General features: G+C 45.4%; 1 protein-coding gene across 2 annotated transcripts; it reads right to left on the bottom strand.

Annotated features, from left to right (window-relative positions):
- Positions 1–15: 15 nt before the first annotated feature.
- Positions 16–25,646, bottom strand: CHRNA3 (cholinergic receptor nicotinic alpha 3 subunit). Of its 2 annotated transcripts, none has more exons than XM_056797051.1 (6): positions 25,545–25,646; positions 20,478–20,617; positions 20,208–20,252; positions 12,260–12,369; positions 9,363–10,377; positions 16–2,880 (listed from the first exon to the last, which is right to left on the bottom strand). In XM_056797051.1, the coding sequence occupies exons 2-6, from the start codon at positions 20,496–20,498 to the stop codon at positions 2,752–2,754; spliced, it is 1,320 nt and encodes a 439-aa protein (XP_056653029.1). In that variant the 5' UTR covers positions 20,499–20,617; positions 25,545–25,646; the 3' UTR covers positions 16–2,751. The 2 variants fall into 2 exon arrangements, with proteins under 2 accessions (XP_056653029.1, XP_007478065.1); XM_007478003.3 differs by lacking the exon at positions 25,545–25,646 and adding an exon at positions 24,951–25,096.
- Between the last annotated feature and the right edge of the window lie 963 nt (positions 25,647–26,609).

Here is a 26,609-nt window from a genome sequence, read left to right as displayed (position 1 = left end):
GACGTGAGACATCTCTTTTCTGTAGTTCTGCATGTTTTATTTGTGCACAAGAAAACAGACTTTTATGCTGAATTGAAAGAGAAGATTCCTCTGATCTTTCTGGACCATTAGTGCTCTCTTTAGAGTCAACATGGAGGTCTAGGAGGATTTCCAACAGGGCCAGGCTCACCTTTTGATAAAAATACTAGATGGCATTTTCTCCTGATGTGAAGCGACTTCTCTAGAGGTCAGTGAATCCTGATAGATTTGACAGTTCTGGGTATGATGGGAAGCCATAAAGCTCTCCCTACTGTAGGGGTTCTTGACCTTTTTTGGGGCCATGAGTGTCATGGATCCCTGAGGCAATCTAGTGAAGCCTATGGACTACTTCCAAGAACCCTGCTTTTAAGTAATAGAAGGAATTGCTACATTTCAATGTGAGGTAAGCAAAAATAAAGATGTAACTTTTTTTCCCCCATCCTAGTTTGAGGATCCTCTGAAGTGTCTCCACCTGGCTCAGATCAAGAACCCCTGTCCTCCGAGAACGGTTTAGCCTAAAGGCAATTAAGAACTTTTTAATTTTTGATAGGAAAGGGTTTGTGTAAGGAAAGCACTGTCTAACCCCACTCTTGACAAAAGGGAAATTCCTGAAACTTCTTGGGTGGATGGAGTGTCTGTGGAGAAAATCTTTTTCTAAATAAGCTTATAAGTCATTTACAGAAAAGAATTCTAAGATGAAACCTTTTCCAAGTGCACACATGAGGTGCTCAGTCAATGCTTGGTGAATTGATTAGATCTCTTGGGGAACTGAATAATTGCCCCCAATTTGATCTGATTCATGGATGGGAATTTCCATATACAACAGTTCTCACTTAGAAGGCTCCCACATAAAATGTAGGCTCTCTGAGGGCAGGCATGGGTTCATACTTTGTGTTTGTAGACCTAAGGGCTGGAATATGTTGTTGCATTGGCTACCTGGTTGATAACAGTGAATAGTAAGGGGATCTGTACTCATTTCTTATCCCACCAAATGTTTCCTCTATTTTAAATCAGAGCTGAAAGACCACAGAGGTCATCTTATCAAAATCCCCTACTTTACAGAGGAAAATGATAGAAGTGGCAAGACCTGAACTCATATCCTTTGACTAGGTTGAACCCTTTTCCCAGGTAACCTCCCTGGTCTCTGGACAGCTTCTGATACCACCTAGGTGACCCCGGACAAGTCATTCAACCTTGGTGCTTCAGGGAAATTTGTTTTGTTTGTTTATTATTTAATGGCAAGAGGGCAGTGGGAAGGAGAAATGACAAAAATCTGTAAAAGAAGAAATAAACTTTTATAAGACTGTAAGTTACTGGAATAAATATTGGCAAGCAGGTCTTCTCTCTTTAGGCAGAAAAGTTTCCTCACCAGAAATTTTTTTTCTTTTCTAAAACCCTTATCTTCCATCTTAGAATCAATACTGTGTACTGGTTCCAAGGCAGGAGACCTTATAAGGGGGTTAAGTGACTTGTCCAAGGTCAAATAACTAGGAAGTGTCAGGTCAGATTTGAACCTAGGATCTTCCATCTCTATGTCTGGCTTTCAAATGCCTGAACCACCTAGCTGCCCCCTCACCAGAAGTTCTTAATCAAAATAATTGCTATTATTATCATATAATTATACAGTGCTATAAGTTTTGCAAAGCCCTGTACAAGTGATCTCATTTGATCCTCACAATAATTCTGGAAGTAGGTACTTTATCATCCCCATTTTATAGATGAGGAAACTGAGGCAGAGGTTAAGTGACTTGCCTAGGGTCACACAGCTAGCATGTGTTTGATTTCAAATTTGAACCCAGGTCTTCTTGACTCCAAATCCTGTCTTCTTACACTTTGCTACCCTGCTGTCTAGCTATACAAAAGAAATCACAAGCCTGATTCTCTCCAAATGCCTCCAAACTCTCTCAGGGTTTCCTCTTTAGCTATTCTCTCTTAATCATTAAAGTATCCCAAAGATGCTCCTTTATCTCCTCCATGAAGCCTTCCCTGGCTTTCTCCTCCTACTGCCAAGAGACAGTGAACTTCCCCTTCACAAATTTCTTCTGTCAGTCTAGATCTCTTCTGTTCCTATCACAATGGATTTGGAGACAAAAGACCTCTGTTCAAATTCTGGATGGGCTGTGTTACCTTGGGTGAGTTGTTTAATCTTTGGGGGCCTTAGTTTCCCCATCTGTAAAACAAGAGGATTGAATTCCAAGGAGATTTCAGTGATTACCTAGGACCCTTCCAGGTATCTCTCTCTAATCCATTGCTTACATGGCCCCTTACCAAAAGAGAAGGGAACTGAATCTTCATCCTTGGATCCTAAACGTCTGACACTCAATGAAAGTTTGCGGAACTGAATGATGCTGAATATCCATGGTTACCACAGAGAAGAAAGCGGCTTTCCCATTTTTATTGGCTAGCATCCTCCTATGGCATCACTCACAAACTTTGGCTATCCACACCATTATAAGGGACAAATGTGGTCATCCATCCATTCACTTGTTGCTTGGTGCATCCCTGAGCCTGAGTGTTTTTCTTAGCAGAAAGTGTTGGGTGAGTTAAGTTAAGGAACAAAGTTGACTACATCAGTAACAAAGGAAGTGCGTGGACTGCAGTGGTACCCAGGGAGACGTGCATTCCTTAAAGAAAGATGGAGGACAGAGTGGGCTCTTGAACAATAGGACCACAGCAGGGCAAGCTCTGTTGGGGAGTTTCAGAGTAGCTTTCTTGACAGATGTCATCCTGTGCCTATATTTCATCTCCAGTCATCAAAGGTTGCAAGAACAGCCCTGCTGTTCCTAAAATACAAACCAGAATGAAAACCCACAGGAAAATGCGATCGATGACCATAGCAACATATTTCCAGTCATCTTGAATCTGAAAAACACACAAAGACCCAAAGAAATTCAGTTTAGAGTCAAAACTTAAGATGCAAAAAGTCCCCTTCCTCCTGTGAGCCTTCCTGGATTTCTTCTTCCTTCTTCCAACCAGTGGTGACTTTTTCCCTTTTGGGTCTCACATAGCACTTTAGTACCATTTTGGGCCAAGTCCTCATTTAGATTTGACATAATAATAGTTAGCATTCCTATAGCCATTTAAGGTTTGCTTCACAGATGTCATTCAGTCTTCATAACAGCCCTAGAAGGTAGATACTATTTTTATTGTCCCCATTTTACAAGTGAGGAAACTGAGGCAGATACAGGTTAGGTGACTTGCACAGGAGCATACAGTTAGTACTTAAGAATGGATTTGAACCGAGCTCTTCCTGATTCTTTGTCCAGCTCTCTACTACAAAATGTGACCCTCAATAGGTCACCGAATCATTAAGAAAAAAGAGGTTTACAGGGAAAGGCATTAAAGGCAACCCAAGCTGACTCAACTGAGGAGTTCCCTTTCCTGTGGTACCCAGCCAAGTCCCCTCCTGGTTGCTTTGGTATCAGGTGATGAGGAAGTGATGCCACTGGTCTAAGCTGTTAGTCTCCTGAGCCAACCAGATCTCCAAGGGAGTCGCAATGCCTTTTAAGGAGAAAGTAGTCTAACTTGCAGTGGTGCAGTGGATAGAGCACTGGGCTTGGAGTCAAGAAAACTCATCTTCCTGAGTTCAAATTTGGCCTCAGACACTTTCTACCTGTGTGACCCTGGGCAAGTCACTTCACCCTGTTGGCCTCAGTCTTCTCATCTGTAAAATGAGCTGGACAAGGAAATGGCCAACTATTCCAGTATCTTAGCCAAGGAATGAACCCCCAATGGGGTCACTAAAAGTTAGATACTACTGAACAACAACGAGAAAAAACTGGGAACAGGCTGACAACTTCATCCCTAAATGGCAGGACTAGACCAAGGACATCCTAAAGGCCAGGTCGCCCCCTTCCTGCCCCCACGGTTTTCCCATCAGCAGTGGCATCTTCCAATTCCAAGAGATGGCAGGTGTAGGAAAAGTCAGGGCCATTTTGCCCAGATACAGACTGCCAGAGGGGCCATAAATAGTCAATAATGAGAGTAAAATAGAAGCCTGGGGAGAGCTCGACTAATTAGGCTCAGTCCAGCGTTGACTCAGGCCTTGAAATTAGAGGAGGAAGTCAATGAACGGTACATCAATTACCCTCTCAGACAAGGCAGAAGGAAAAGACACAGAATGGAAAAGACTAAAATCTGTGAAACAATTGAATTTAGAGAAGTAATCACATCTCCGCAGCAAGAACATGCAATTGAGGGATTCAATTAGTCTTACAATGAAAGAGAGACAAGCCTTCCAGTCTTCCCAAAACAAGTTCTTTTGCTCTCTCTGGGCCACAGGCTCAGTAGCTTTAAAGACCCAATTATCTGCTTTAGTAGCCGCAAGATAATTTATAGAAAGGGCTGGGAGCAGCTGGGTGGCTCAGTGAATAGATAGCCTGGTCTGGAGACAGGAGGTCCCGGATTCAAATCTGGATTCAGATGCTCCCTAGCTATGTGACCCTGGGCAAGTCACTTAACCCCCAATTGCCTAGCCCTTCCCACTCTTCTGCCTTGGAACCAAGACACAGTATTGACTCTAAGATGGAAGATAAGGGTTGAAAAAAAAAAGAAAAGACTAAAGTTGTCATCTCAAAGCTATTTTGGATGTTATGATTTTAAATGATGGAGGATTTATAGCCAGAACCTGGGATCCAAATCCTGACTCCCCCAGGTTAGTGCTCTCTGCCATGGCTGTGTATGGAGCTTGTATTTTGGTGAGGCCACAAGCTATTGAGGATAGAGAGCCAGCTTCAATGGATCCATCCTGGTGGTATGACTCTGGGTAAGTCACTTAACCTCTCATTGGCTCAGGCCACCATCTAAAACCAAATTGCTGATCCGTCTAGGTGTGAGTTTCCTAGTCCAGAATTCTCCAAATCAAAAACTCAAGGCTCATTGTCTGCAAAACTCCTGCATATTGTCAGAACCACTTAAAATGCAATCAGAAAATGTTTAAAATAAATAAAAATAGAAAATAACATAGCTAATATTAATTTTGTCATTTTCTGCATTTCTGTTTGAATTTCTGGGGCAGCTAGGTGGCACAGTGGAAAAAGTGATGGGCCTGAAGTTTGGGAGACTCATCTTCCTGAGTTCAAATCTGACCTCAGACATTTCCTAGCTCTGTGACCCTGGGAAAGTCATTTAACAACGTGTGCCTCAGTTTCCTCACCTGTAAAGTGACTTGGAGAAGGAAACGGTAAACCACCCCAGGATCTTTGTCAAGAAAACCTCAAATGGAGTCATGAAGAGTTGGATGTGATTGAACAACATCTGAACAACAATCTGAATTTGACACCATGGCTCTAAGCCATACCTCCTACCTATATATTTAGATTGTATTATGCCGGTAGGAAGCAATCACCTTAAGAGCAGGGACTATTTTTTTTTGTCTTTAAATAGCTTTATTCCCATCATCCCTCCCCTCTTCCCAAACCCCTCAGAATTCTAACAAGCAGAGATCTCCCACTGAAGTCACCAGGAATACCCTAACCAGATAATCTAATTTAAGGAATATGAGGACAGACCAAAAATAGCAGGGGAAACTTTATATCTCTAAATACAAAAGAGAGAAAGGAGGTCAAGGAATTTGGGCATAACACTTGAGAAAAAACCCTTAGAAAAGCAACAAATGGAAAAACTACAGACACACCCACATAGACATTCTGAAAAGGAAAAGAGAATCAAAATGAAAAAACGAAAAACCACTAAATTAATGAAATTGGGAGTTGACGTTTTGAAAAGGGAAGGAAGAGAAGGAATATTTATTTACAGAGCACCTACTATTGTGCAAAGTAGTTTTTAGACCTATTATTTCATTTGATTCTTACAAACAACCCTGAGAAGGGAGTGCTCTATATATTATCCCCATTTTACACTTGAGGCAAACTGCGATTAAGTGGCTTGTTAGGGGCCTCATAGCTAGTAAGTATCTGAGGGCAGATTTGAACCCAGGATCTTCCTGACTCAATCCATTTCTCTACCAGCGGCTTCTAATAAGAACCAATAAAACAGACAAACCATTAGCTAATTTGATCAAAAGGAAAAGTAAATTGTTTCTAACAATAGGACTGCAGACAAGATGGGTGTCAGGGAATTCCACCCATAAATTTGGAAGTAACTTTTTAAGCCCCAAGCCTGGCAAATAACCCTCTACAGAAAACTCTGGAAACCAGCTGGTAGTGTTGAAAGAACCTTGGATGAGGAGTTAAGGAACTTGGGTTTGAATCCCAGCTGTGCCCCTCCTGAGCTGTGTGATCTGGGGCAAACCAGTTAACAGCCTCGAGCTCAGTTTCCTCCCCCATGAAGCAAGGGGGTGATGGACTTTTTATAGGGGGGCTTCTATTTCTAAGTTTTCATTCTGTGAGAGGGAACAGCCAGTAGGTGGAAGGAGAGCCATGATTCTATAGGATTCTAGAGGAAAAGGTAGGGTGGCATTGACCTGTGTCTGTGTATAGATGTCCTAGACCTTGACCAATGAGTAGGAAGAATGATTGGCCCTCACCTAAGAGCTCTTTCATCCATGACCTTATTTGAGCCTTTCAATGGCCCTGTAAGGTAGCTGGCTGGGTACCAGAGGTATGAGCCTTCCCACTGCTCACACAGATCGGAGATGGGATTTGAGTCCAGAGTCCAATGTTCCAGCCATCACGCTATACTGTCTCTAGAACAATGGACACCGCCAACATCTCTAGGTTCATTTCCTCATCTGTAAAATGGGGTAAACATTTTGCCAGTCCCATATGGTGGTGCCATCTTTCTGTGACTATCAAACATTTGACTAACGGGAGCTCCTTGTGCACGTGGGTGAGTTCCATTGGTACTCTTCAAAGCTCTTCTGCCCTAGGGCTATCCCTCCTCTGCAGAGAGTACCAGGAATCTCTTCTGCTAGTATGGAACATAATTCCCCTCGATTCAGGTTTGAAAAGGCAGAATGTAAAGCATTGTCACTAGCTGGGGTTCCCTCAATTCGATCTGCCAGGCACTTTTAAAATATATTCTATGAAAGACAGAGTGGGGTGATGGTTAGAGAGTTGGTGTGAAACCAGCAAGTTCTGGATTCAAGTGCCGCCTTTGACCCATATTGACTGGGTGGACCCTTGAGACCCCTCAGGCCTCTAGGGAACTCTCTAAGGCTAGAAACTGCAGCCAAGGGGCCCAGTGGCCTTGGTAGAGGGAGTTCTCTTTAGGGCATCAGCCCTAACGTCTATGACTCCGTAAATTGGCTAACTTAGTGGGGTTGGTTTGGTGGAACAAAGAACCTCCTAATTTAGTCGTGCTGGTGGCTAGCAGTTCAGAAAAACAGATCGTCCTCATTGGGCTCTCATCTCCTCAGGTCTAACAGATTTCTCTGTGGCTTTCCCACCCAAACAAAGAACATGCAGGAGACATTTTGTACAAACATCCATTATGAGCAGAGGAACATGGTTTAGTCTAGTAATCAGTTCTTTGTTATTAAGCATCCTAAGGCTGAACTAATTAATTTGGAAGGCAAAAACATCTTGTAAGATTAGCCAGAATGCTTTGGGCAACCTGAGGCTAAAATGAGTGGAGAAGCCAGATGTGAAATTAGTTTGAAAGGATCTTCCATATTCTGCCCTCTCTCTCCCGTCCTGGGAGCTTAGATGGCACTTCATTACCTCCAGAAGATCCTACCCCCTTCCTACCTTTGCAGTCCTCACACACAATTCCTCTTCCTCCACTCTACCATCGAGCAACACCATCCAATCTTCCATTCCTTGCACAGAACCCTCCATCTTCACCGCCATGACCTTGTATAGGCTGCTCCCCACAGCTGGACTTTTCTCCCTCTCTCCTTGCCTCCTGGATTCCCTGGCTGCCTTCAAGATTCATCTCCAACATCATCTACTCCAAGAGGCTTTTCCCAGTCCCCCACAGGCTGCTAATGCCTTCTGTCTACTCTTCATATATCTTCTAGGAAAACAGTTATTGAGGTATCTTAGTCACCATTAAAATGTAACCTCTCTGAAGGAAATGATGGCAATTTTGTCTTTCCTTATGCCTTCAGTGCCTGTCATAGTGTCTGCTACATAGTACACTTTCTTTTTTTTAAATCCTTGCCATCTTTCTTGGTTTCAATGTTAAGACAGAAGAGTGGCAAGGGCTAGGCAATTTGGGATTAAGTGACTTGCCCAGGGTCACACAGCTAAGATGTGTCAGAGGTCAGATTTGAACCCAGGTCCTCCTGACTCTAAGTCTGGTGCTCTATCTTCTGTGCCACCTCATTGCCCCAGTTGACTCTTGATAAATGCTTATTGACAGATTCTATCATGAAAATAATAACATATGTGAGAACTGATGAGGATTGGAGAGAAGAAGTGATTTCCCCCCAGGATCACACAGGTAATAAGTCACCCACGTGGCATTCAAACAAATCTAATCCTTCCTCCACTTGTCACTTAAGGGAGATGGACCAACTGAATTTTGTCAGAGACCATTTTGGAATCAGGCCAATCCATAACCAAATAAAGAGAATTCCTAGTGTTGTGCCATGTATTTTTTGGGGGAGTGGGAAGGTAGAATTGCTTCCCTGTGTCGTGAGGGTCCCACTAAATAACACACCAAGAACTTGGGGGACCATGTCACTATTGTCTACCTTACCACTTATTTGAGGTCTAAATTTCCATTTTGGCTGTTTTGAGAAAAGAGAAGCAAAATAAAAACTGAGTTTTTCTGCCTTCTCCTCATCATTAGAGTTATTATCATAGTCTTAGGCAGCGTGGTCTGATAGGAAGACCACTGGGCCTGGAAATGGAAGATATATGGGTTCTAACCCACTTATCCCATCACCTACCAGCTGAGTGTTCCTGGACAATCCTGAGCCTCAGTCTCCTTATCTGTAAAATGGACTAAATTAGCACACATACCCCATAGAGTTGTTGTGAGGATCCAATGAGATAATGCTTGTGAAGGACTTTGTACATCTTACTAGCTCCCATTCTCCCTCTTCCCAATGGTAGTTGGCCACATCCATAGGGCTGACCCTTTGATGCAGCCTTAGGACTCTCCCTTGCCCCTCTAAGCTGATGTTCAGTTCACCTACGTGTGTTGTCTTCCTCAATCAACACGTGAGCTCACTGAGATCTGGGGCCATCTTCTTTTTTTACCTTGGCATTCGGTACTATTTGGTAAGCCCTTCACAAAAGCTCTTTTCATTCATTCACTCAAACATGAAATGCCTATCATGTGTGTCGAGTATTGTTCTCAGAGCTGGGGCAGGAGTGGGGATGGGGATGGGGATGGGGAGGACAGCAAACATTTCCATAAGACGCATCCCCTGGCCTCGCGGAGGCTCCCAGATCGTCCTGAAGGGAAGCTGCCACCAAGGCCGCCATTCTTACCTCCTTGGCTTCATTCTGGGCCTTCATGTTTTCCGCAATGTACTTGACACTCTCAATGGCCTCTTTCATTTCTGGGGACAGGACGGAGTAGGAAAGCAGAGCATCCACGGATTCTGAGCTGGAGCTTCGTGGGAGGTTGGTGCTCAGATTGGAGAGCTTGAGCCTCTGGTGGCGGCAGACGCCACACGTCCCATCTTGGCAAGCCGAGCCCCCTTTGCAGCATTTTGTCTCCGAACCCCTGAAGCAGTTGAGGTTGGAGAGCTCGGCGCCAGAGAAGGGCCTGGACCTCTGGGAAGCCTCTTCGCTGCTGCTCGCGGGCCTGGCCATGAACATGATTTTGGGCAGCCAGTCTAGGAAAATGGTTTTCACCCACTGGGGCATCGTATGAGTCTTGGGTGTGCGGTAGTGTACGTTGAGAACGAAGACCGTGATGACGATGGACAGGGTGACAAAAATCATGGTAAACAGGAGGTACTCTCCGATCAGGGGGATGACCAGCGACGTGGAGGGGATGGTTTCGGTGATCACCAAGAGGAACACGGTCAAGGACAAGAGGACTGAGATACAGAGGGTCACTTTCTCCCCACAGTCAGAAGGCAGATAGAACACCAGCACGGTCAGAAAAGAAATCAGGAGGCAGGGAATGATCAGGTTGATGGTATAAAACAAGGGCAGGCGCCTAATGTAGAGGGAGTAGGTGATGTCAATGTAAATCTCTTCACAACAATTGTACTTGATATCATGTTTGTATCCAGGGGCATTGATGATGGCCCATTCGCCACTTTCCCAGTAGTCCTTGAGGTTCATAGAGGAGCCGATCATAACCAAGTCAATTTTAGCTTTATCGTAGGACCAGGAGCCAAACTTCATGGTGCAATTTTGGTAGTCAAATGGGAAGTAAGTCACGTCAATTTTGCATGAACTCTTAAAGATGGCGGGAGGGATCCAGGTGACTTCTCCTGTGTATTTCAACAGGGCCTTGGTCTTGTCATCAACCTGGAAATCCCCAACTGCGCTATAAGGACAAAAAGAAGCACAAGAAGGAATTGTGATATATAGGCTCAACCTCTCAGTTGGCTTTTATTTTTAATTTTGAGCAAATATTTTATTGAATGATTTAAAAACTATATTGCTTTCACTTTCCAATGACTTCCCATTGCACATTCCCATTCCCATTATGCACACAAATAGAACCTTTTCTTCTAACAAAGAAGTACAGCTAACACTCACAAATAATTATATCCACCTTATTGTTCCATACCTACTCGGTCAGTCAGTCAGTCAGTTGGTAAACCCTGATTAAGTGTCTATTATATACTATAATATATATACTATGTCAGACAGGGCAGTGAGGTGGGGCAGTAGATAGAGTACTGAAGACTTCTTGAGTCCAAATCTGATCTCAGACATTTACTGGGCAAGTCCCTTCACCCTATTTGCCTCAGTTTCCTTATCTGTCAGATGACCTAGAGACAAAAGGGAAGAGTTTTTAAAAAAAGAATCCAAGGAATTATATTTACTTTTTCTATGTGTTGTTCTTGCTTCCTTCAAATAGAATGTAAGCTCCCTGAGGGCAAGGTCTGTTTCATTTTATTCTTTTGTCTGTAGGGCCCAACATAGTGCCTGACCCATAGTAGAAACTCAAGTAAATGTATGTTTTGTTGGTCAAAGAGGTAAACTGAGAGTTATTGGGAAATCTCAGTTATCCAGAGCAATACTTTGCCCAAGGGTTCTGGGTAATTAGGAGTTACGATCATAATGGAGAGGATTCCTAGGGGACATCGGGTTTAGAGCATTCCTATTGGAAGTTCTTAAAGCATTGAAGACCTTCAAGTGAAGGTGAGATGGCCACATGTGGGGATGGAGTAAAGGGGAAATTCTTTGGGAGTCATGGGTTGGACCAGGTGGCCGTTGGTCCTTTCCAACCCAGGTGGTTGGCTAGAGACGATTGTTAAATTTTCGGTGTGAGCGCTTATATCTCAGAAATTGGCAATTACTACACATCAAGGATTCATTTATCATTTGTGGACTGGCCAGATTTAAGAAGGTGATGGGGGAAGCATTAATAATACAGATTAAATCTAAAAGTGCAACCTGAGTGCATTACCCTTCTGGCCCTGCTCTCCCCTGGCTGTTAAACATGTACCAGCACACTCTGCTTTCATCCATGAAGTTCTATGAATCAGAGAACATGGTATAAATAGAATGATTATTGATGGGTCCAAACACAGGATACCAACATCTTTAAGGGTTAGGGTTAGGGTTGAACCCTGCTGATCTCCCATGATTGTTGTATGGGGCAAGCACTTTGCAAATATTAAAAAAATTTTTTTCAATAAATCCTCATCTCCCATCTCACAATCAATACTGTGTATTTGTTCCAAGGCAGAACAGTAAGAGCTAGGCAGTGGGGATAAGTGACTTGCCCAGGGTTACCCAACAAAGTATCTGAAGCCTCCCATCACTAGACCTGGCTCTCAATCCACTGAGCCTTCAATTTTGCAGATCTTAAAAGTCCACATTCCATCACTCTCAAATGAGAAAATTATTATTAAATTCATTCCAACAGATCAATATTTGGTTTCTGGTCTGGTTGACTCCATTATAGTGGATGTCCTTCATGGAAGAAAGGAATACCAAACCTTGTAGAAGGCAATTCATAAAGATTTGTTCATTGACTGATTCAATGACTATGATGGGTTGAGTTGTTGGCATTCCTAAAATTTCTACTGGGGCTCACTGGGGATGATGGATATGGAATCAGAGAACTTGGATTTAAATCTCATTTCTGCCAAAACACCTGAGCCTCAGTTTCCTTATCTGAAAAATTCGAGGTAGCCCTACATGATCTCTGAGGTTCACCCCCAGCTCTCAATCCATACCCCAGCACCCCTTACTTATTATATAGCACAATGTCAGGCTTCCATATTTTCTGAGAGGGCACACGCATGAACTCGACCCCTTCATAATCAGCAGGATTCCACTTCAGCTTGTAGTCATTCCAAATCTGAGACAAAGGAGAGATGACAATAAAAATTTCTTTGTAGTTTCCTCCCCCATGGCAACTTTCCTGGCTTTGAGCTCATATGAAATGCTGGCCCTTCCCCTCCCAATTAAACATTTCATGTGAGCTATCTTCCCACCCCATCCCCTTTATTTTATTTTTTTAAAAACCCTTACTTTCCATCTTAAAAATCAATAGTACATATTGGTTCCAAGGCAGAAGAGTGGTAAGGGCTAGGCAATAGGGGTTAAGTGACTTGCCCAGGGTCACATAGCTAGGAAGTGTCTTGAGACCAGATTTGAACCCAGGACTTCCCATTTCTAGCCCTGGCTCTCAATCCACTGAGCTAGCTGCCCCCTCCCTCCACTTTAAAAATGGTTAAGAATCCTTGGGTTAAAGGAACCCCCATGGGGGATGGTTAGCTCAGGGAAGAGGGGAACTATGGTAGCTGCCATCAAATATTTGTTGACTCTCCCAAGCTCAGTGGGGCATTCACAATTCTCTCTTCCCAGATAAGAAGAACCCACCAGCTGCCATATGGAGGAGGGATTAAATTAATTACCATCCCCCTATGGCAGTCTTTGACCAGATTCTCTCCCATTTCCCACCTCCATGTTTTTGCAGGCATCTCCCAAGCTTGGAATGAATTCCTTCCTCACCTCCAACTCCCAGAAACCCTCTTTTCCTTCAAGACTCACCTCAAGCACCATCTTCTTCATGAAGACTTTCCTCATCCCAGCTGCCTGGGATCCAAACGACCTGGTACTTAGCCTATATTTACATACTCTTTATACTGCTTTTGCACATACTTTTCTATTTGTTTCTTCTTATTTCTCCATTCAAAATGTCAGCTCCTTGAGAAAAGGGACCCTTTTGTTTTTTGTTTTTTGTTTTTCCTCCTCCTCCTCCTCCTTTCTTCTTCTTTCTTCTTCTTCTTCTTCTTCTTCTTCTTCTTCTTCTTCTTCTTCTTCTTCTTCTTCTTCTTCTTCTTCTTCTTCTTCTTCTTCTTCTTCTTCTTCTTCTTCTTCTTCTTCTTCTTCTTCTTCTTCTTCTTCTTCTTCTTCTTCTTCTTCTTCTTCTTCTTCTTCTTCTTCTTCTTCTTCTTCTTCTTCTTTCTTCTTCTTTTCCTTCTTCTCTTCCCCCTCCTCCTCTTCCTCTTCCTCCTCCTCCTCCTCCTCCTTCTTTTTCTTCTTTGTTTATATTGTTTAGCATTGTGCAGAGTGTCTGGCATACATAAGTTGCTTACGAAGTACTTTTTGATGATTTCTTCTCATTAGAGAAGAGGGGGCTGTGAATGCCCCACCGAGTCTGGGACACCTCCAGGGAACGATGGCCTAAAGCAGCCTCCCAGAGACCCCAGGCTCTGAGCTTGTTGGGATTGGACTGACAGAGGGCACCCTTTATTTTTTAAGCTTCTGAGGGCAGAGAAATCCTCCAGGATGGAAAGCCTAGGAGAGTACAGTGACAGCTGAGTCCCAGCCTGGCACAGGGGTCACTGGTAGGTCAGCCCAGTATTTATTGTCTGACAGCACTTCTGGTCAGCATCCTCCCTTTGGGGAAAACATGTGAACAATGATGTCACCGGCCTTAGTCTAAGGAGGATAAATCAGCCCTGACTCCTGGATATATAGCTATTCTTCTAAAAGATCTGTCTGGAGCAAATAGGAGATTAGGGCGGGGTGGCATTGGCTCTGCTCCCCTCAAATGGACTTATGGGAGAAAGCTCCCTTGATTAAGAGTCCCACTGGGTACCTTTCATGGAACCACAGAATTTGGGAGATGGCAGGGACCTCAGTGTCCATTAAGTTAACGTTCTGGCTATCCAGCTTCTGCTGGTATCTTGGTATCTGCTGGTATCTGCTGGAGATCTTGTAGATCTCCAAGGATGGAGAATGTTCCACCCATCAAGGCAGGCCATTCTCCCTTGTGACAACTCATCCTTAGGAGTTTTTCCTCACATCAAGGCCAAATTTGCAACGTTTACCCCTTGGTCCAGCCAGCTTTTGCCTTCTTCAGCCAAAGAGAACTAATTTGATCCCTCCTGCATACGGCAGCTGGTGGAGTCTTCTTATTTGGGAAGAGGGAATTGTGAATGCCCCACTGAGTATAGGAGAGCCATCGAATATTTGATGGCAGCTACCATAGTTCCCCTCTTCCCTGAGCTAACCATCCCCCATGGGGGTTTAACCCTTCAAGGGTTCTTTTTTTTAAGTCACCATCGACTCTGTGGGTAATCTGATTAAATCTATGGATTCTTTCCCCAATGATGTGTTTAAGTTCATAAAATGTAAGATGGAGAAAGAAACCAATTCCTGTGAAATATAGCTATAAAAGCATTTTTTAAAACCTCCTTCTGTCTTGGAATCAATACTGTGTATTGGGTCTAAGGCAGAAGAGTGGTAAGGGCTAGGCAATGGGGGTTAAGTGACTTGTCCAAGGTAACACAGCTAGAAAATGCATGAGGCCAGATTTGAACCTAGCACTTCCCATCTCTGGACCTGGCTCTCAATCTACTGAGTTACCCAACTGCCCCCATAAAAGCATTTTTTTCAAAAACAAGCTTGCAGACCCCCCAGGATAAGAGCCCCTGCTTTCACTGTTTGAGCCTCTTTATCATCCTGGCTGCTTGCTTCTGGACACTCCCCAGGTTGTTAATGTCCTTCCCAAACTATGGCACCCAGAAATGAACAACCTACTCCAAATGAGGTCTGATGAGGGCAGAAAAAATGGTGTTAACAGCTCTCATGTCCTGGAAACCCATCCCTTTAATGAAGTCCAAGATTGCAAGATTATCAGAGGGGAGCTAAATGGTGCAATGGAAAAAGCACTGGGCTTGGAATCAAGAAGATTCATCATAAATTCAAATCTGGCCTCAGACATGTGACCTCGGGCAAGTTACTTCACCCTGTTTGCCTCAATTTCCTCATCTGTCAAATGAGCTAGAGAAGGAAATGGCAAACCACTCTAGTATCTCTGCCAAGAAAACCCCAAATGGGTTCACGAAGAGTTAGACGTGACTATAAACAGTTGAATGACAACAAAGACTGCACTAGGAGCTTTGGTTGTCTAATCTCACCACTGACTCACATTAAGCTTGCAGTCCACTAAAACCCCCAGATCTTTTTTGGGGGGGAACAACTGCTTGTCTAACTCTGCTTCCCCCATCTCATTTGATATTCTTGTACCTAAATGTAAGACCTGACATTTGTCTCTACTGAGTTTCATCTTATCAGATCCAGCCCAATGCTCTAGACCTTTTTGCATCCTCATTTTGCTGTCTAGCAAGCAAGCTGGTCTTCGCTCCAAGCTTTAGATGACTTGCACCTCTGATGAGCATGCCACTTAGATGCATGGACAAAAATGTGAGACCTCACAAGCCATGCACAGATTCCTGGGACACTCCACCAGAGACCTCCTGCCCATTGAGCCATTAACCAGGACTCTGCAATCTGGCCATTTGACCATCTTTGAATCCTAAATGGATTGCTATCTGGTCCTCCTCTCTGTGCAACAATGGCAGCTGACGTCTTATCAAAGGGTTTGTTTTTTCTTTTCTCTAAAATCTGGGTACGTTTTACCATTGGCATTTCCCTCATCAACCAGATTGGAAACCCAATCAAAAAAGGAAATGAAATTTGGCTGGCACGTCCTATTCTCAATGAAGCCCTCTTGATGCTTGGCAATCACCTTTGTTAGATGTCTCCATAGCATCTCCTTAATTATTCTTTCATGGTAAAACGGCCAAAGGTGGGATCCTTAATCCTGATCATAGAACACAGAAAGCACTCTTAGAACATAGAATGTCCTGCCTGGAAGGGCTCTTAGAGTGCAGAACAGACAATATCCTGGCTGGAAAGATCCTTAGAACATAGAATGTCCTGCCTGGAAGGGCTCTTAGAGTGCAGAACAGACAATATCCTGGCTAGATGGATCCTTAGAACATAGAATGTCCTGCCTGGAAGGGCTCTTAGAGTGCAGAACAGACAATATCCTGGCTGGAAGGATCCTTAGAACATAGAATGTCCTGCCTGGAAGGGCTCTTAGAGTGCAGAACAGACAATATCCTGGCTGGAAGGATCCTTAGAACATAGAATGTCCTGCCTGGAAGGGCTCTTAGAGAGCAGAACAGACAATATCCTGGCTGGAAGGATCCTTAGAACATAGAATGTCCTGCCTGGAAGGGCTCTTAGAGTGCAGAACAGACAATATCCTGGCTGGAAGGATCCTTAGAACATAGAATGTCCTGCCTGGAAGGGCTCTTAGAGTGCAGAACAGACAATATCCTGGCTGGAAGGATCCTTAGAACATAGAATGACCTGCCTGGAAGGGCTCTTAGAGTGAAGAACAGACAATATCCTGGCTAGATGGATCCTTAGAACATAGAATGTCCTGCCTGACACAACAGACTTGGAAGAAGTCATCTTATGTCACAAATAATACTTAAAAAACCCTTTACCTTCCATCTTAGAATCAGTACTAAGTATTGGTTCTAAGACAAAAGAGTGGTAAGAGCTAGGCAATGGGGGGGGGGGGGGGTTGGTTTACGTGACTTGTCCAGGGTCACACAGCTGGGAAGTGTCTGAAGCCAGATTTGAACCCAGGACCTCCCATCTCTGGGCCTGGCTCTCAATTCACTGAGCTATCCAGCGGCCCCTAATGAGTTTTTATGGGATCCCGTTTACTCCGTAAAGCAAGGCACCCCAGAACCCGATGGCTGTAGAATTGTAGAATTTGTATTCTTGAAGCGAATAAAGATGTCACCGCTAGATGTCAGCATTGACCAAGAGAAAGATGAGTGTCCACCCCCTGCCGCTAAACCGTTCTTTCTAAATGTCTTGTTTCTGGGCAAAAGCCCATGTTCTTGAGCCTCCGTGTTACCCGAGAGGTTGCAGCTCCCGCGTTTCAGAGGCCGTCGCTCCCCTTCTCTTTAGAACGAGAGCTCGGTGAGGGCAGGACCGGGATTTACCCGCAGGGATTCCTTAGCCCAATGCCCACCCGGCCCAGATCGGGAACGCAATGATTTCCGCTTGGCGGACTGCTTCAGCCAATGCCTGCTGGGCACAGTGCGCCTAGAGGGGGCGGTGGAGGGTAGCGGGGAGAGCGGGAAGCCCAGGATTCAAGACTTGCCTCTGAACCAGCCTGACTGTGGACAAGCCTCTTAACCGCAGAGCCTGATCTAGGCAGCAGCCCAAGACGGAAAGGGGCTGCCCTGCATTGGAGGAAGGGGTTTCCTCACCGGGGAGTTCCCTAGACCTGAAATCAGACGTCCTGCTCCTATCCGTCCCTGCTGTGCACAGAATACTGCATTCAGTGCTGAGGGAGATATGACCCACGTAAAAGGCAAAATCCCTGTCCTCCAGGAGCGACTAAGTTATATACACATTAGAGAAGGGAAGCACAGATTGCTACTTATGGCTGGAGAAGAAGGCAGGGAGATCAGGGAAAGCTTCCTGGAGGAGGTGGCCTTTGTGCGGAGTGTTGAACGATAGGGAGGACTTTTTTTAACAAACAAAAGAAGGGAAGGCATTCCAAGCCCAGCAACTGAGCAAGAAAGAACAAGGCATCTAAATTCACGGGTTCTCATTTGGATCATCTTATTTAAAATCTTGGTTCCCAACTTTTGCTATCCCCTCCATCTGGAAGGGCTTTCTGAAGTCCCTCTCCCCTACTCTGTTGAACACCTATATACTCTCAAAGGCTTAGTTCAAATTGTCTCTTTTTCCAGGAAGCCTTCCCTGATCTGCCCAAATGGAAATATTCTCTCCCTTTACAGAATGCCAACTGGCAGCTCTCTTAGGATACCAATCATATCCTGTGGTGGATAGAGCACCTGGCTTGGAGTTAGAAAGATCTGAATTCAGATCTACCTTAGACACTTAAGGTGACCCTGGACAAGTCACGTCACCCTGTTGGCCGCAGTTTCCTCATCCATCAAATGAGCTGGAGAAGGAAAAGGCAGCTATAGCTGTGTGACCCCGGGTAAGTCACTTTACCCCAATGACTTAAGTTTCCTCATCCATCAAATGAGCTGGAGAAATAAATGGCAAATCTAGCTGTGTAACCCTGGACTAGTCACTCCCCCCGTTGGCTTCAGTTTCCTCATCTATCAAATGAGCTGGAGAAGGAAATGGCAAATATAGCTGTGTGACCCTGGGCAAGTCACTTCACCCCGTTGGCTTCAGTTTCCTCATCTATCAAATGAGCTGGAGAAGGCAATGGCAAACTGCTCCAGTATCTCTGCTAAGAACCCCCCAGATGGGGTCACAAAGAGATAGACACAATTGAAATGATTGGAAAACAACAATAATCCCTCTGGCCAGGCTATATGGATACACAGAGTACTAAAGCCTGATCTGGTTGCAAAATATTAAGATAACATTATGATGATGCCATATATGACATCTTGGGACTCAGTGGAATCAAAGACCCAATCTGTCTTCCATGAAGGGAAGCAAATACATGGATTACAGGGAGGGACTCCCATCTTGAAAACGAAGAGACTTGTTCTTGTTCGTGATGACTAAGAATGGAAATGTCTTTTTTAAGTTCAATGAAGAGAAATCACTCTTTGTAAAACTCGGACCCTGTTGAAAGTGCAGGCAAGAGGAAGCAACTGGCTTCAAGAAAATATATTCTTGCAGAGTGCACTGATATTACCAGAACGCAGAAAGTCCTGAGCTTAAACTACGTGCCTCAGTTTGACTCGGCTGGAGAATTTTCATTTTTGTTTTAAGATTTGTCAAATCAAGCCAACAAGCCAACAAGGTCTTCTTAAATGCCAGCTGTGTGCTAGGCACTGTGTGAACACTGGATTATATAAGTGGGAAATGCTAGGGTCCAAGAGAATTCCAGTTAGCAAGGGAGCTGTCCAACTGGACCTCTCTTCACAGAGGAATCACCTTCCATCTTAGAATCAATACTGTTTATTGGTTCCAAGGCAGTAGAGCAATAAGGATTAGGCAATGGGGGTTAAGTGACTTGCCCAAGGTCACCCAGCTAAGAAGTGTCCGAGGCCAGATTAGAACCCAGAACCTCCCATCTCCAGGTCTGGCTTTCAGTCCACTGAACTACTTAGCTGTCCCCACACACAGGAATCTTTTCTGTTCATAAATTGTCTCAGACAGACTTGGGTTTCAACACAAACTACTGAGTCATCCGCTGCCATTATAATCTCCTAGAAGGCTGGAACAGTGTCTTATTCATTCCTGTATCACTTCCACAAGGCTTTCAGAACATTAAATAATTGTTAACAGTTTTTTAAATACATGTCCAAGCTTATCCACTGCCCATGAACTCTCCTAGCCATTTAGATCATGTCATCTCCTGTCCTGGCTCTGCCACTGCTGAATTAAGGTGAAGGAAGGCAACTTCTGGTGCCCTAGAGGGTCGACGGAAGCCCCCACTGATTCCTCCACTCTCTAACTAAATGGATGAATGTCCAGACAAGTGGATTTTGGCTAGACCTAAGGAAGAGCTTCCTAACAATGAGAGCAGTCCCAGTGTGGAATGGTCCATTCTCTCTGGATGTATTCAAGCAGAACCAATCCCCCTGCATTCATCTCTTCTACTGATTATGCCCAATGTATCCTCTCTGCATCTTGGCAGAAGTTGTTGGTGTGTTGTTTCTCCCATCAGACTGTGAGCTCCCTGAAGTCAAGGACTATTTTGGCTCAATAACCCATATTTTCCCCTTTCTTTCCCCAAATGTCTTATCATTTCTCCTCAGTTAAGACGAGACCCTTAAGGGTGGCTCCCTCCCTCCCTGGAATATCACCCAGGACAGCACTGGGCATGGAGAAAGTACCCAGGAAAGTTCACACGCCAACGCACTGGGCACTCACGTGTTTCAGCCAGAGGTTGGTTTCCATAATCTGGTTGACTTCATCCTGGTCAAAGGATTAAAAAAAATAAAAGAAGAAAAACCTTGGATTTGTACTGACCATAGAAAGCCTTTGCCCTTGTCCCTCCCTTTTAGAAATCAAGTCACTGGTGGGAGGGGGGGGGTGAGGAAAAGAAAATGATCTTTGTTTCCAATGAATAATGTTTGGAAATGACCAAATAAAATAATGTTTAAAAAAAAAAAAGAATTCAAGTCATTGCCCAGAACTCACCACTTTGACCAGCTGGGACATGGACACCTCAAAATGGATGATGACTGGGTCAGACACATTGGCCACAGGCCGTATGATCTCGTTATAGTCCTCAAATAGCCGGTCAAACAGGCGATGCTCTGCATTAAAGCCTTCGGTCCCTGTGGAGAAGAAAGTGCTGGGCTTTTGCCATTTTCCCATTTGGGTTGGAGAGCACCGGCTCTTCAGTATTGAAGAAGGGGAGACAGCACTAACCAATGGTTTACAGGAGAAGGATCTGGGAATATTAGTGGATCACAAGCTCAATATGAGTCAACAGCATGACGAGTGCAGTCAAAAAAAGTGAATAAGATCTGCTTTATGAGAGGGAGTGTCCATGACAGAGGAGGTGCTCTGCTCTGGTCAGACAGCACCTGAAATACTGTGTCCAGGCTAGCTACTACGTTTTTAAAAAATTAAAACCCTTACCTCCATCTTAGAATCAATACTGGGTATTGGTTCTAAGTCAGAAGAGTGGTAAGGGCTAGGCAATGGGGGTCAAATGACTTGCACAGGGTCACACAGTCTGATGCCAGATTTGAACCCAGGACCTCCAATCTCTGAGCCTGGTTCTCAATCCACTGAGCCACCCTGCCCCCTAGCTACTACTTTGAAAAGCAAAATCTGGAAGGTACCCGAAGAGAAGTGTTTAGATAGCAAAGATACTGAGAACCACAGCATTTAAAAGGCAGTTTATATTTCTGGGGATGTTTACTCTGGAAAGGACTTAGAGGAGAATGATCCTCTCTTCAAGTATTTGAAAGACTGCCAGGCAGAAAAAGAATTAACATTCTTCTCCTTGGCCCCTGAGGACAGATCAGGGAGCAAAGGATGTAATTACAAATTTGTTATTAGGAGAAACATCTTAATAATTAGAGGCATTCCAGAGTAGAATGGGTTGCCTTGGAAGATAGTGAGGTCCCACCTCATTGGAGGTCTTCCCATAGAGGATGGATGGACACCTTTCAGAGAAGAGGGGAAAAGAATTCCTGTTTAGTCAAGGTTTGTATCTGGTCTCTACTGTTCTTTCCTGGGCAGCTGGGTGGTACAGCGGAGAGAGCACCCAACCCGGAATCAGGAAGACTTATCTTCCTCAATTAAAATCTGGACTCAGATATTTCCTAGCTATGTGACCCTGGACAAGTCATTTAACCTTGTTTGCCTCAATTTCCTCATCTGTAAAATGATAAAGAGGAGGAAATGGAAAATTAGTATCTTTGCCAAGAAAACTGCAGATATGAAGTCAGACATAAATGAACAACACTATTCCTTCTGCAAGCTCTGAGAGTCCGTGAAGATGTACTTGTACTTTGCCCATTTCCAATACATTCATTGGCTACTTGCCCACTTATCTTTCCTCCAGGAAGACAAACAACTGGGATTCATGATTTTCTTTTATGAATTATATAACAACTACAGATAGAGCTGGAAGGGACACTACAGGCAAGGGTTCTTGGAAATGTATAAAGTGATTTCCTAATAAAAATGATAATGAATGCTGTCATTCATACATTATCCTAGTGGTTAAGGGTCAAAGAGATAGAGCTGGAATTCAAGTGATTTGGGTTTCAAGTTTTAACTTTGCCTCTAATTTTCTGTGTGACTCAGGAAAGTCTGTTAACTGCCCTAAACCTCAGTTTCCTTATCTGTAAAAGGAGGAGGTTGGACTAGATGGTCTTTACTGTCTTTCCCAGGTCTAAAAATGGTAATTCTGTCTTAAACTCTTCAGAATCTTTATCAACAACATTCTATTCAATTGAATGAATATTTATTAAATGTGAGCTGTGAGGAACAGAGGCAAAATGAACTGTAGACTAATGCTAGAGTCTGAGTCAAAAAGACTTGAATTCCAGTCCTGCAGCTAGCACTTCTTAGCTATATGATCACAGACAAAGTATTAACTCTTCTGAAGTCAGAGGCAGTTCTGAAAGATTATGTTATAGACAATTTTCAATATGTATTGATGGAGGATTGTTGATTGGACCTTGGGGGTCTAGTCTGACCCTCTCATTTTACAGAGGAAGAGGCCAGAGAAGTTACACAGTTTCCTTAAAGTCACACAGAAAGAAGGGATGGATTCAGGATTTGAATCCAGGTCTTAAAAAAAAAAACCCTTACCTTCCATCTTAGAATCAATATTGCAGAAGAGTGGTAAGGGCTAGGCAATGGGGACTGCCCAGAGTTACACAGCTGGGAAGTGTCTGAGGCCAGATTTGAACCCAGGACCTCCCATCTCTAGACCTGGCTGTCAATCCACTGAGCTATTTAGCTACTCTCCAGGTCTTCTGATTACAGAGTCAATGTGCTTTTTACTGTACAATACTTAAGGGAGTTGTGACATTCAGGTAGGTTTCTATCTCTGTGTCTCTGTATCTCTATCTCTGTCTCTCTCCATCCTCCACTCCCTCCCTCTCTCTTCTCCTTGTGCTGACCTAGTATCCAGCATCTCAACAGGGTCTAGATATAGCAATGCACAGCCATAATTTGGGGCTGGCAAGACTGATTCTCAAGACGCTTATGGGGATGGTAAAGATGAGCTAGCAACAATTCAGGATTCCATAAAACTTTAAGATGTCATATCAGGGAAAGTTTCAAGGATGGAGGAAACCAGCGAGGGAAGGAGAAAGCTTTGACAATTGGAGGCAGGATAGTAGGAAGGGAGTCCATTCCAGTCCTGGAGAATAGTGTGAGAAAAGGCAGAGAGCTAGGGAAAGGACCAGAAGAGAACGGAGAATGGAGAATAGTCAAGCTGGGCAATATAGAGCCTTGAAAATGACGTAGAGTTAGATGGGCATGGAAAGGAAGGTGGGAGACAGGCTGTGAGGGTTTTCAATGCCAGGACCAAGAGTTTATATTTATCCATTAGACAATGAGAAGGCATGAAAGACTTTTGAGCAGATGAATGATTTGGTCCGACTTCTACATTAGGAAAATTACTTGGCAGCAGTAAGGAGAGACCAGAAACCAGATGCAGGGAGACCACTTAGGAGGACACAAAAGTCCAGACTAGAGGGAATGGGGGCCTGAGCTAAGGTGGTAATAGGCAGGTATGGAAGTGGAAATAACATGGAGGGAGACTCAACAGAACTGGGCAACATATTGGATGTCAAGGGCAGAGGGATGACAAAGAATCAAAAACAGACTCCAATATTTTGAACCTGCATTACAGAAAGGATGGAGAAACAGAAATTAGGGAAATGAGAAATTAGAGGGGAATATAAGGTTTTGGAGAGAAGATGAGTTTAGGTCCCCATACTTTGTGTTGAATTTGAGCTACCAGCACAGCATTCAGGTAGAAATGTTGGGTGGGCATCTGGAAATAGAGGATTGGAGGCTGGGGAGAGGTTGGGGGTGAAGATCTTGATTTGAGGGTTAGTTTCCAAGAGAGAGAATGAGGTCATTTAGGGAGGGAACAGGGAGACAAAAGATGGCCCAAGACAGACTCCTGGGGGTACCTATTCCCCCCCCCCCATTCCCCCAACAAGATTTTGCTGATGCTCTCCTCTTGTCCTGGTCCTACAAAAGGTCAGAGTAGAGGATGCAAACAGGTTGGGAAGGAGAGCTGATCATCTTCCAGCAGTGACTAAAGGAGCAAGAGGGAGAAGAAGCATTTGAACTAAGTGTCTCTCTGACCTAGTATTTAGCATCTCAATTTAGCAGAGAAACTCGGGTTCTTTGGGGGACTGTTGGGACACAAAGTCAGTCAATAAACACCATTAAACATCGACCATATTCCAGGCTAAGCACTGGGAATATAAAGGCAAAACCCTGGTCCTCGCCATCAAGGGTCTCCTATTCTAATGGGCAAAACAACATGCCACAACTCTCTACCTACAAGACATAGCAGAAGGCAGTTTCAGAGGGAAGAGCACTGACTGCTGGGAGAGGATGGCGAGGACCAGGAAAAGCCTCCTCCCGGCTGTCAGGACATTTTGGAGGTGGGCTCCACACGAGAGGGGACTGGGAGGGGGCGCAGACCTCCAGGCATGGCTCATCAAGCACTGGAAGGGGGGGTCCCGATGCAGAGGAGTCCTTTAACCCCCTTAGGTGCCCAACTGGGCACTAGGAGGGCGAGGGATCAATGGAGGGGCGGATGCAAATCCTGGGGAGGGATTCTGCAGTCTCGGGATCAGAGCGGGCTGTCTGGGCGGATAGGAGCTCTCCTGGGGTGAATAGGAGCTGTCCCATTACACGACACTGAGGCGGCCAGGTAGTGGTTCCAAGACGCCTCGGGCTTCTGGGCTTCCCACGAAAGCTCGACGTCTCTACGAAACCCCAGCACTGGGAGCCGGCTAGAGCTCTAACGGATCGTAGCCTTCCAGGTCCCCCCACCTAACTAAAAGTCCTGCCTTCTTTTCGGGAGGCGAGGATTGGGCCCCTCCAGCCCTTTTCTTAGTCCCAGGAGTGCGGGGTGAGGGAGCAGGGGAACCGCCCCGGGGCCCGAGACTCACCCACCTGTGAACAGGAAGGCCAGACCCGCCAGGAGGCTGCCTAGTCCCACGCCGCCCGCGGCCATGGCCTCAGTCGGTCTGTCAGTCCGTTCTTCCGCACCTGCAGTCCTCCCGGCAGCGCTCAGCTCCCGCAGCCTCCCCCAGAGCCCGCTGCCCTGCGCGCCCCGCCCAGCCCCGCCCCGCCCGGCCCTCTCCAGGCGATTCTCTAGAAGTCCCCGCAGCCCCCGGCGCCGGAGTGAAAGCGGGAGGGGGGCGGCGAAGGAGGAAGAGGAGGAGGAAAACCCTTTGGATTTGGAAAGGAGGAAAGAGAAGGGAGCAGGGGGAAAGGGTTAGAGAAAGGAGGAGGGTTGGGGAGGGGGAGAGAAAAAGGGAGGGGAGGGAGAGGGGGAATGGAGCGGATGAGGAGATAAGAGGTGAGGGGGAGAGGAGGGGAGAAGCGAGGAAAGAGCGGAGGTGAAGCCAGACTAGTGGGGGACAGACATGTCTCTGCCAAGTCTAACACTCAGTCCCTAGGCAGAGGAGGAGGTTGGAGGAAGCCCCGGGCCTTTGGATGCCCAGCCGCCTGCCCCCCCCCCCCCATTCCCGCTCCCCCGCCTACCTGCCTGGGGAATCTCACTGGGAAACAGAGGGGGCTGGCACGAGGGCTGGCTCTTCCTCCCCGCCTCCTTCACACCTCCTGTCTTGTGCTGATCTGGGGCCTGACTCCGGTTTTGAAGCAGAAAGAGAAGGAGACCTTTCAGCCCAAGATCTGACTCAAGCCCCGCTCATACAGGGCAGCCCTAACAGCTGACACCCTGGGAAGCATTTCCTTCAGGGAAAGGGATAATCAGCCCTGCCAACTGCCACTCACAGGGCAGTTCCTCCCTCCTTTCTTTCCTTCCTTCCTTCCTTCCTTCCTTCCTTCCTTCCTTCCTTCCTTCCTTCCTTCCTTCCTTCCTTCCTTCCTTCCTTCCTTCCTTCCTTCCTTCCTTCCTTCCTTCCTTCCTTCCTTCCTTCCTTCCTTCCTTCCTTCCTTCCTTCCTTCCTTCTTCCTTCCTTCCTTCCTTCCTTCCTTCCTTCCTTCCTTCCTTCCTTCCTTCCTTCCTTCCTTCCTTCCTTCCTGCCTCCCTTCCTCCCTTCCTTCCTCCCTTCCTGCCTCCCTCCCTGCCTGCCTCCCTCCCTCCCTCCCTGCCTGCCTCCCTCCCTGCCTGCCTCCCTCCCTCCCTCCCTGCCTGCCTCCCTCCCTCCCTCCCTCCCTGCCTCCCTCCCTCCCTGCCTCCCTCCCTCCCTCCCTGCCTCCCTCCCTTCCTTCCTTCCTTCCTTCCTTCCTTCCTTCCTTCCTTCCTTCCTTCCTTCCTTCCTTTCCTCCCTCCCTTCCTTCCTTCCTTCCTTCCTTCCTTCCTTCCTTCCTTCCTTCCTTCCTTCCTTCCTTCCTTCCTTCCTTCCTTCCTTCCTTCCTTCCTTTCCTTCCTTTCTTCCTTCTTTCCTTCCTCTCAGTGAATTCACAACACCAGTGTGGCTATGTGTGAGCAGGACCTTTCCTCATTTCTTGCCCTCCTCCCCTGACAAAGGCTCAGTCCTTAATTTTTTCACATCCTTGACATTGTCTTAACTTCTGCTCCCCATCTAGATCCTCAGTGTGACTCCTCTTTCCAACTCAATCCCAATGACTTTTTATTAAAAT

This window comes from Monodelphis domestica, chromosome 1 (genome assembly GCF_027887165.1).
Source record: "Monodelphis domestica isolate mMonDom1 chromosome 1, mMonDom1.pri, whole genome shotgun sequence".
NCBI classification, from domain to species: Eukaryota; Metazoa; Chordata; class Mammalia; order Didelphimorphia; family Didelphidae; genus Monodelphis; species Monodelphis domestica.
This window is presented reverse-complemented; position numbering and strand designations above follow the sequence as displayed.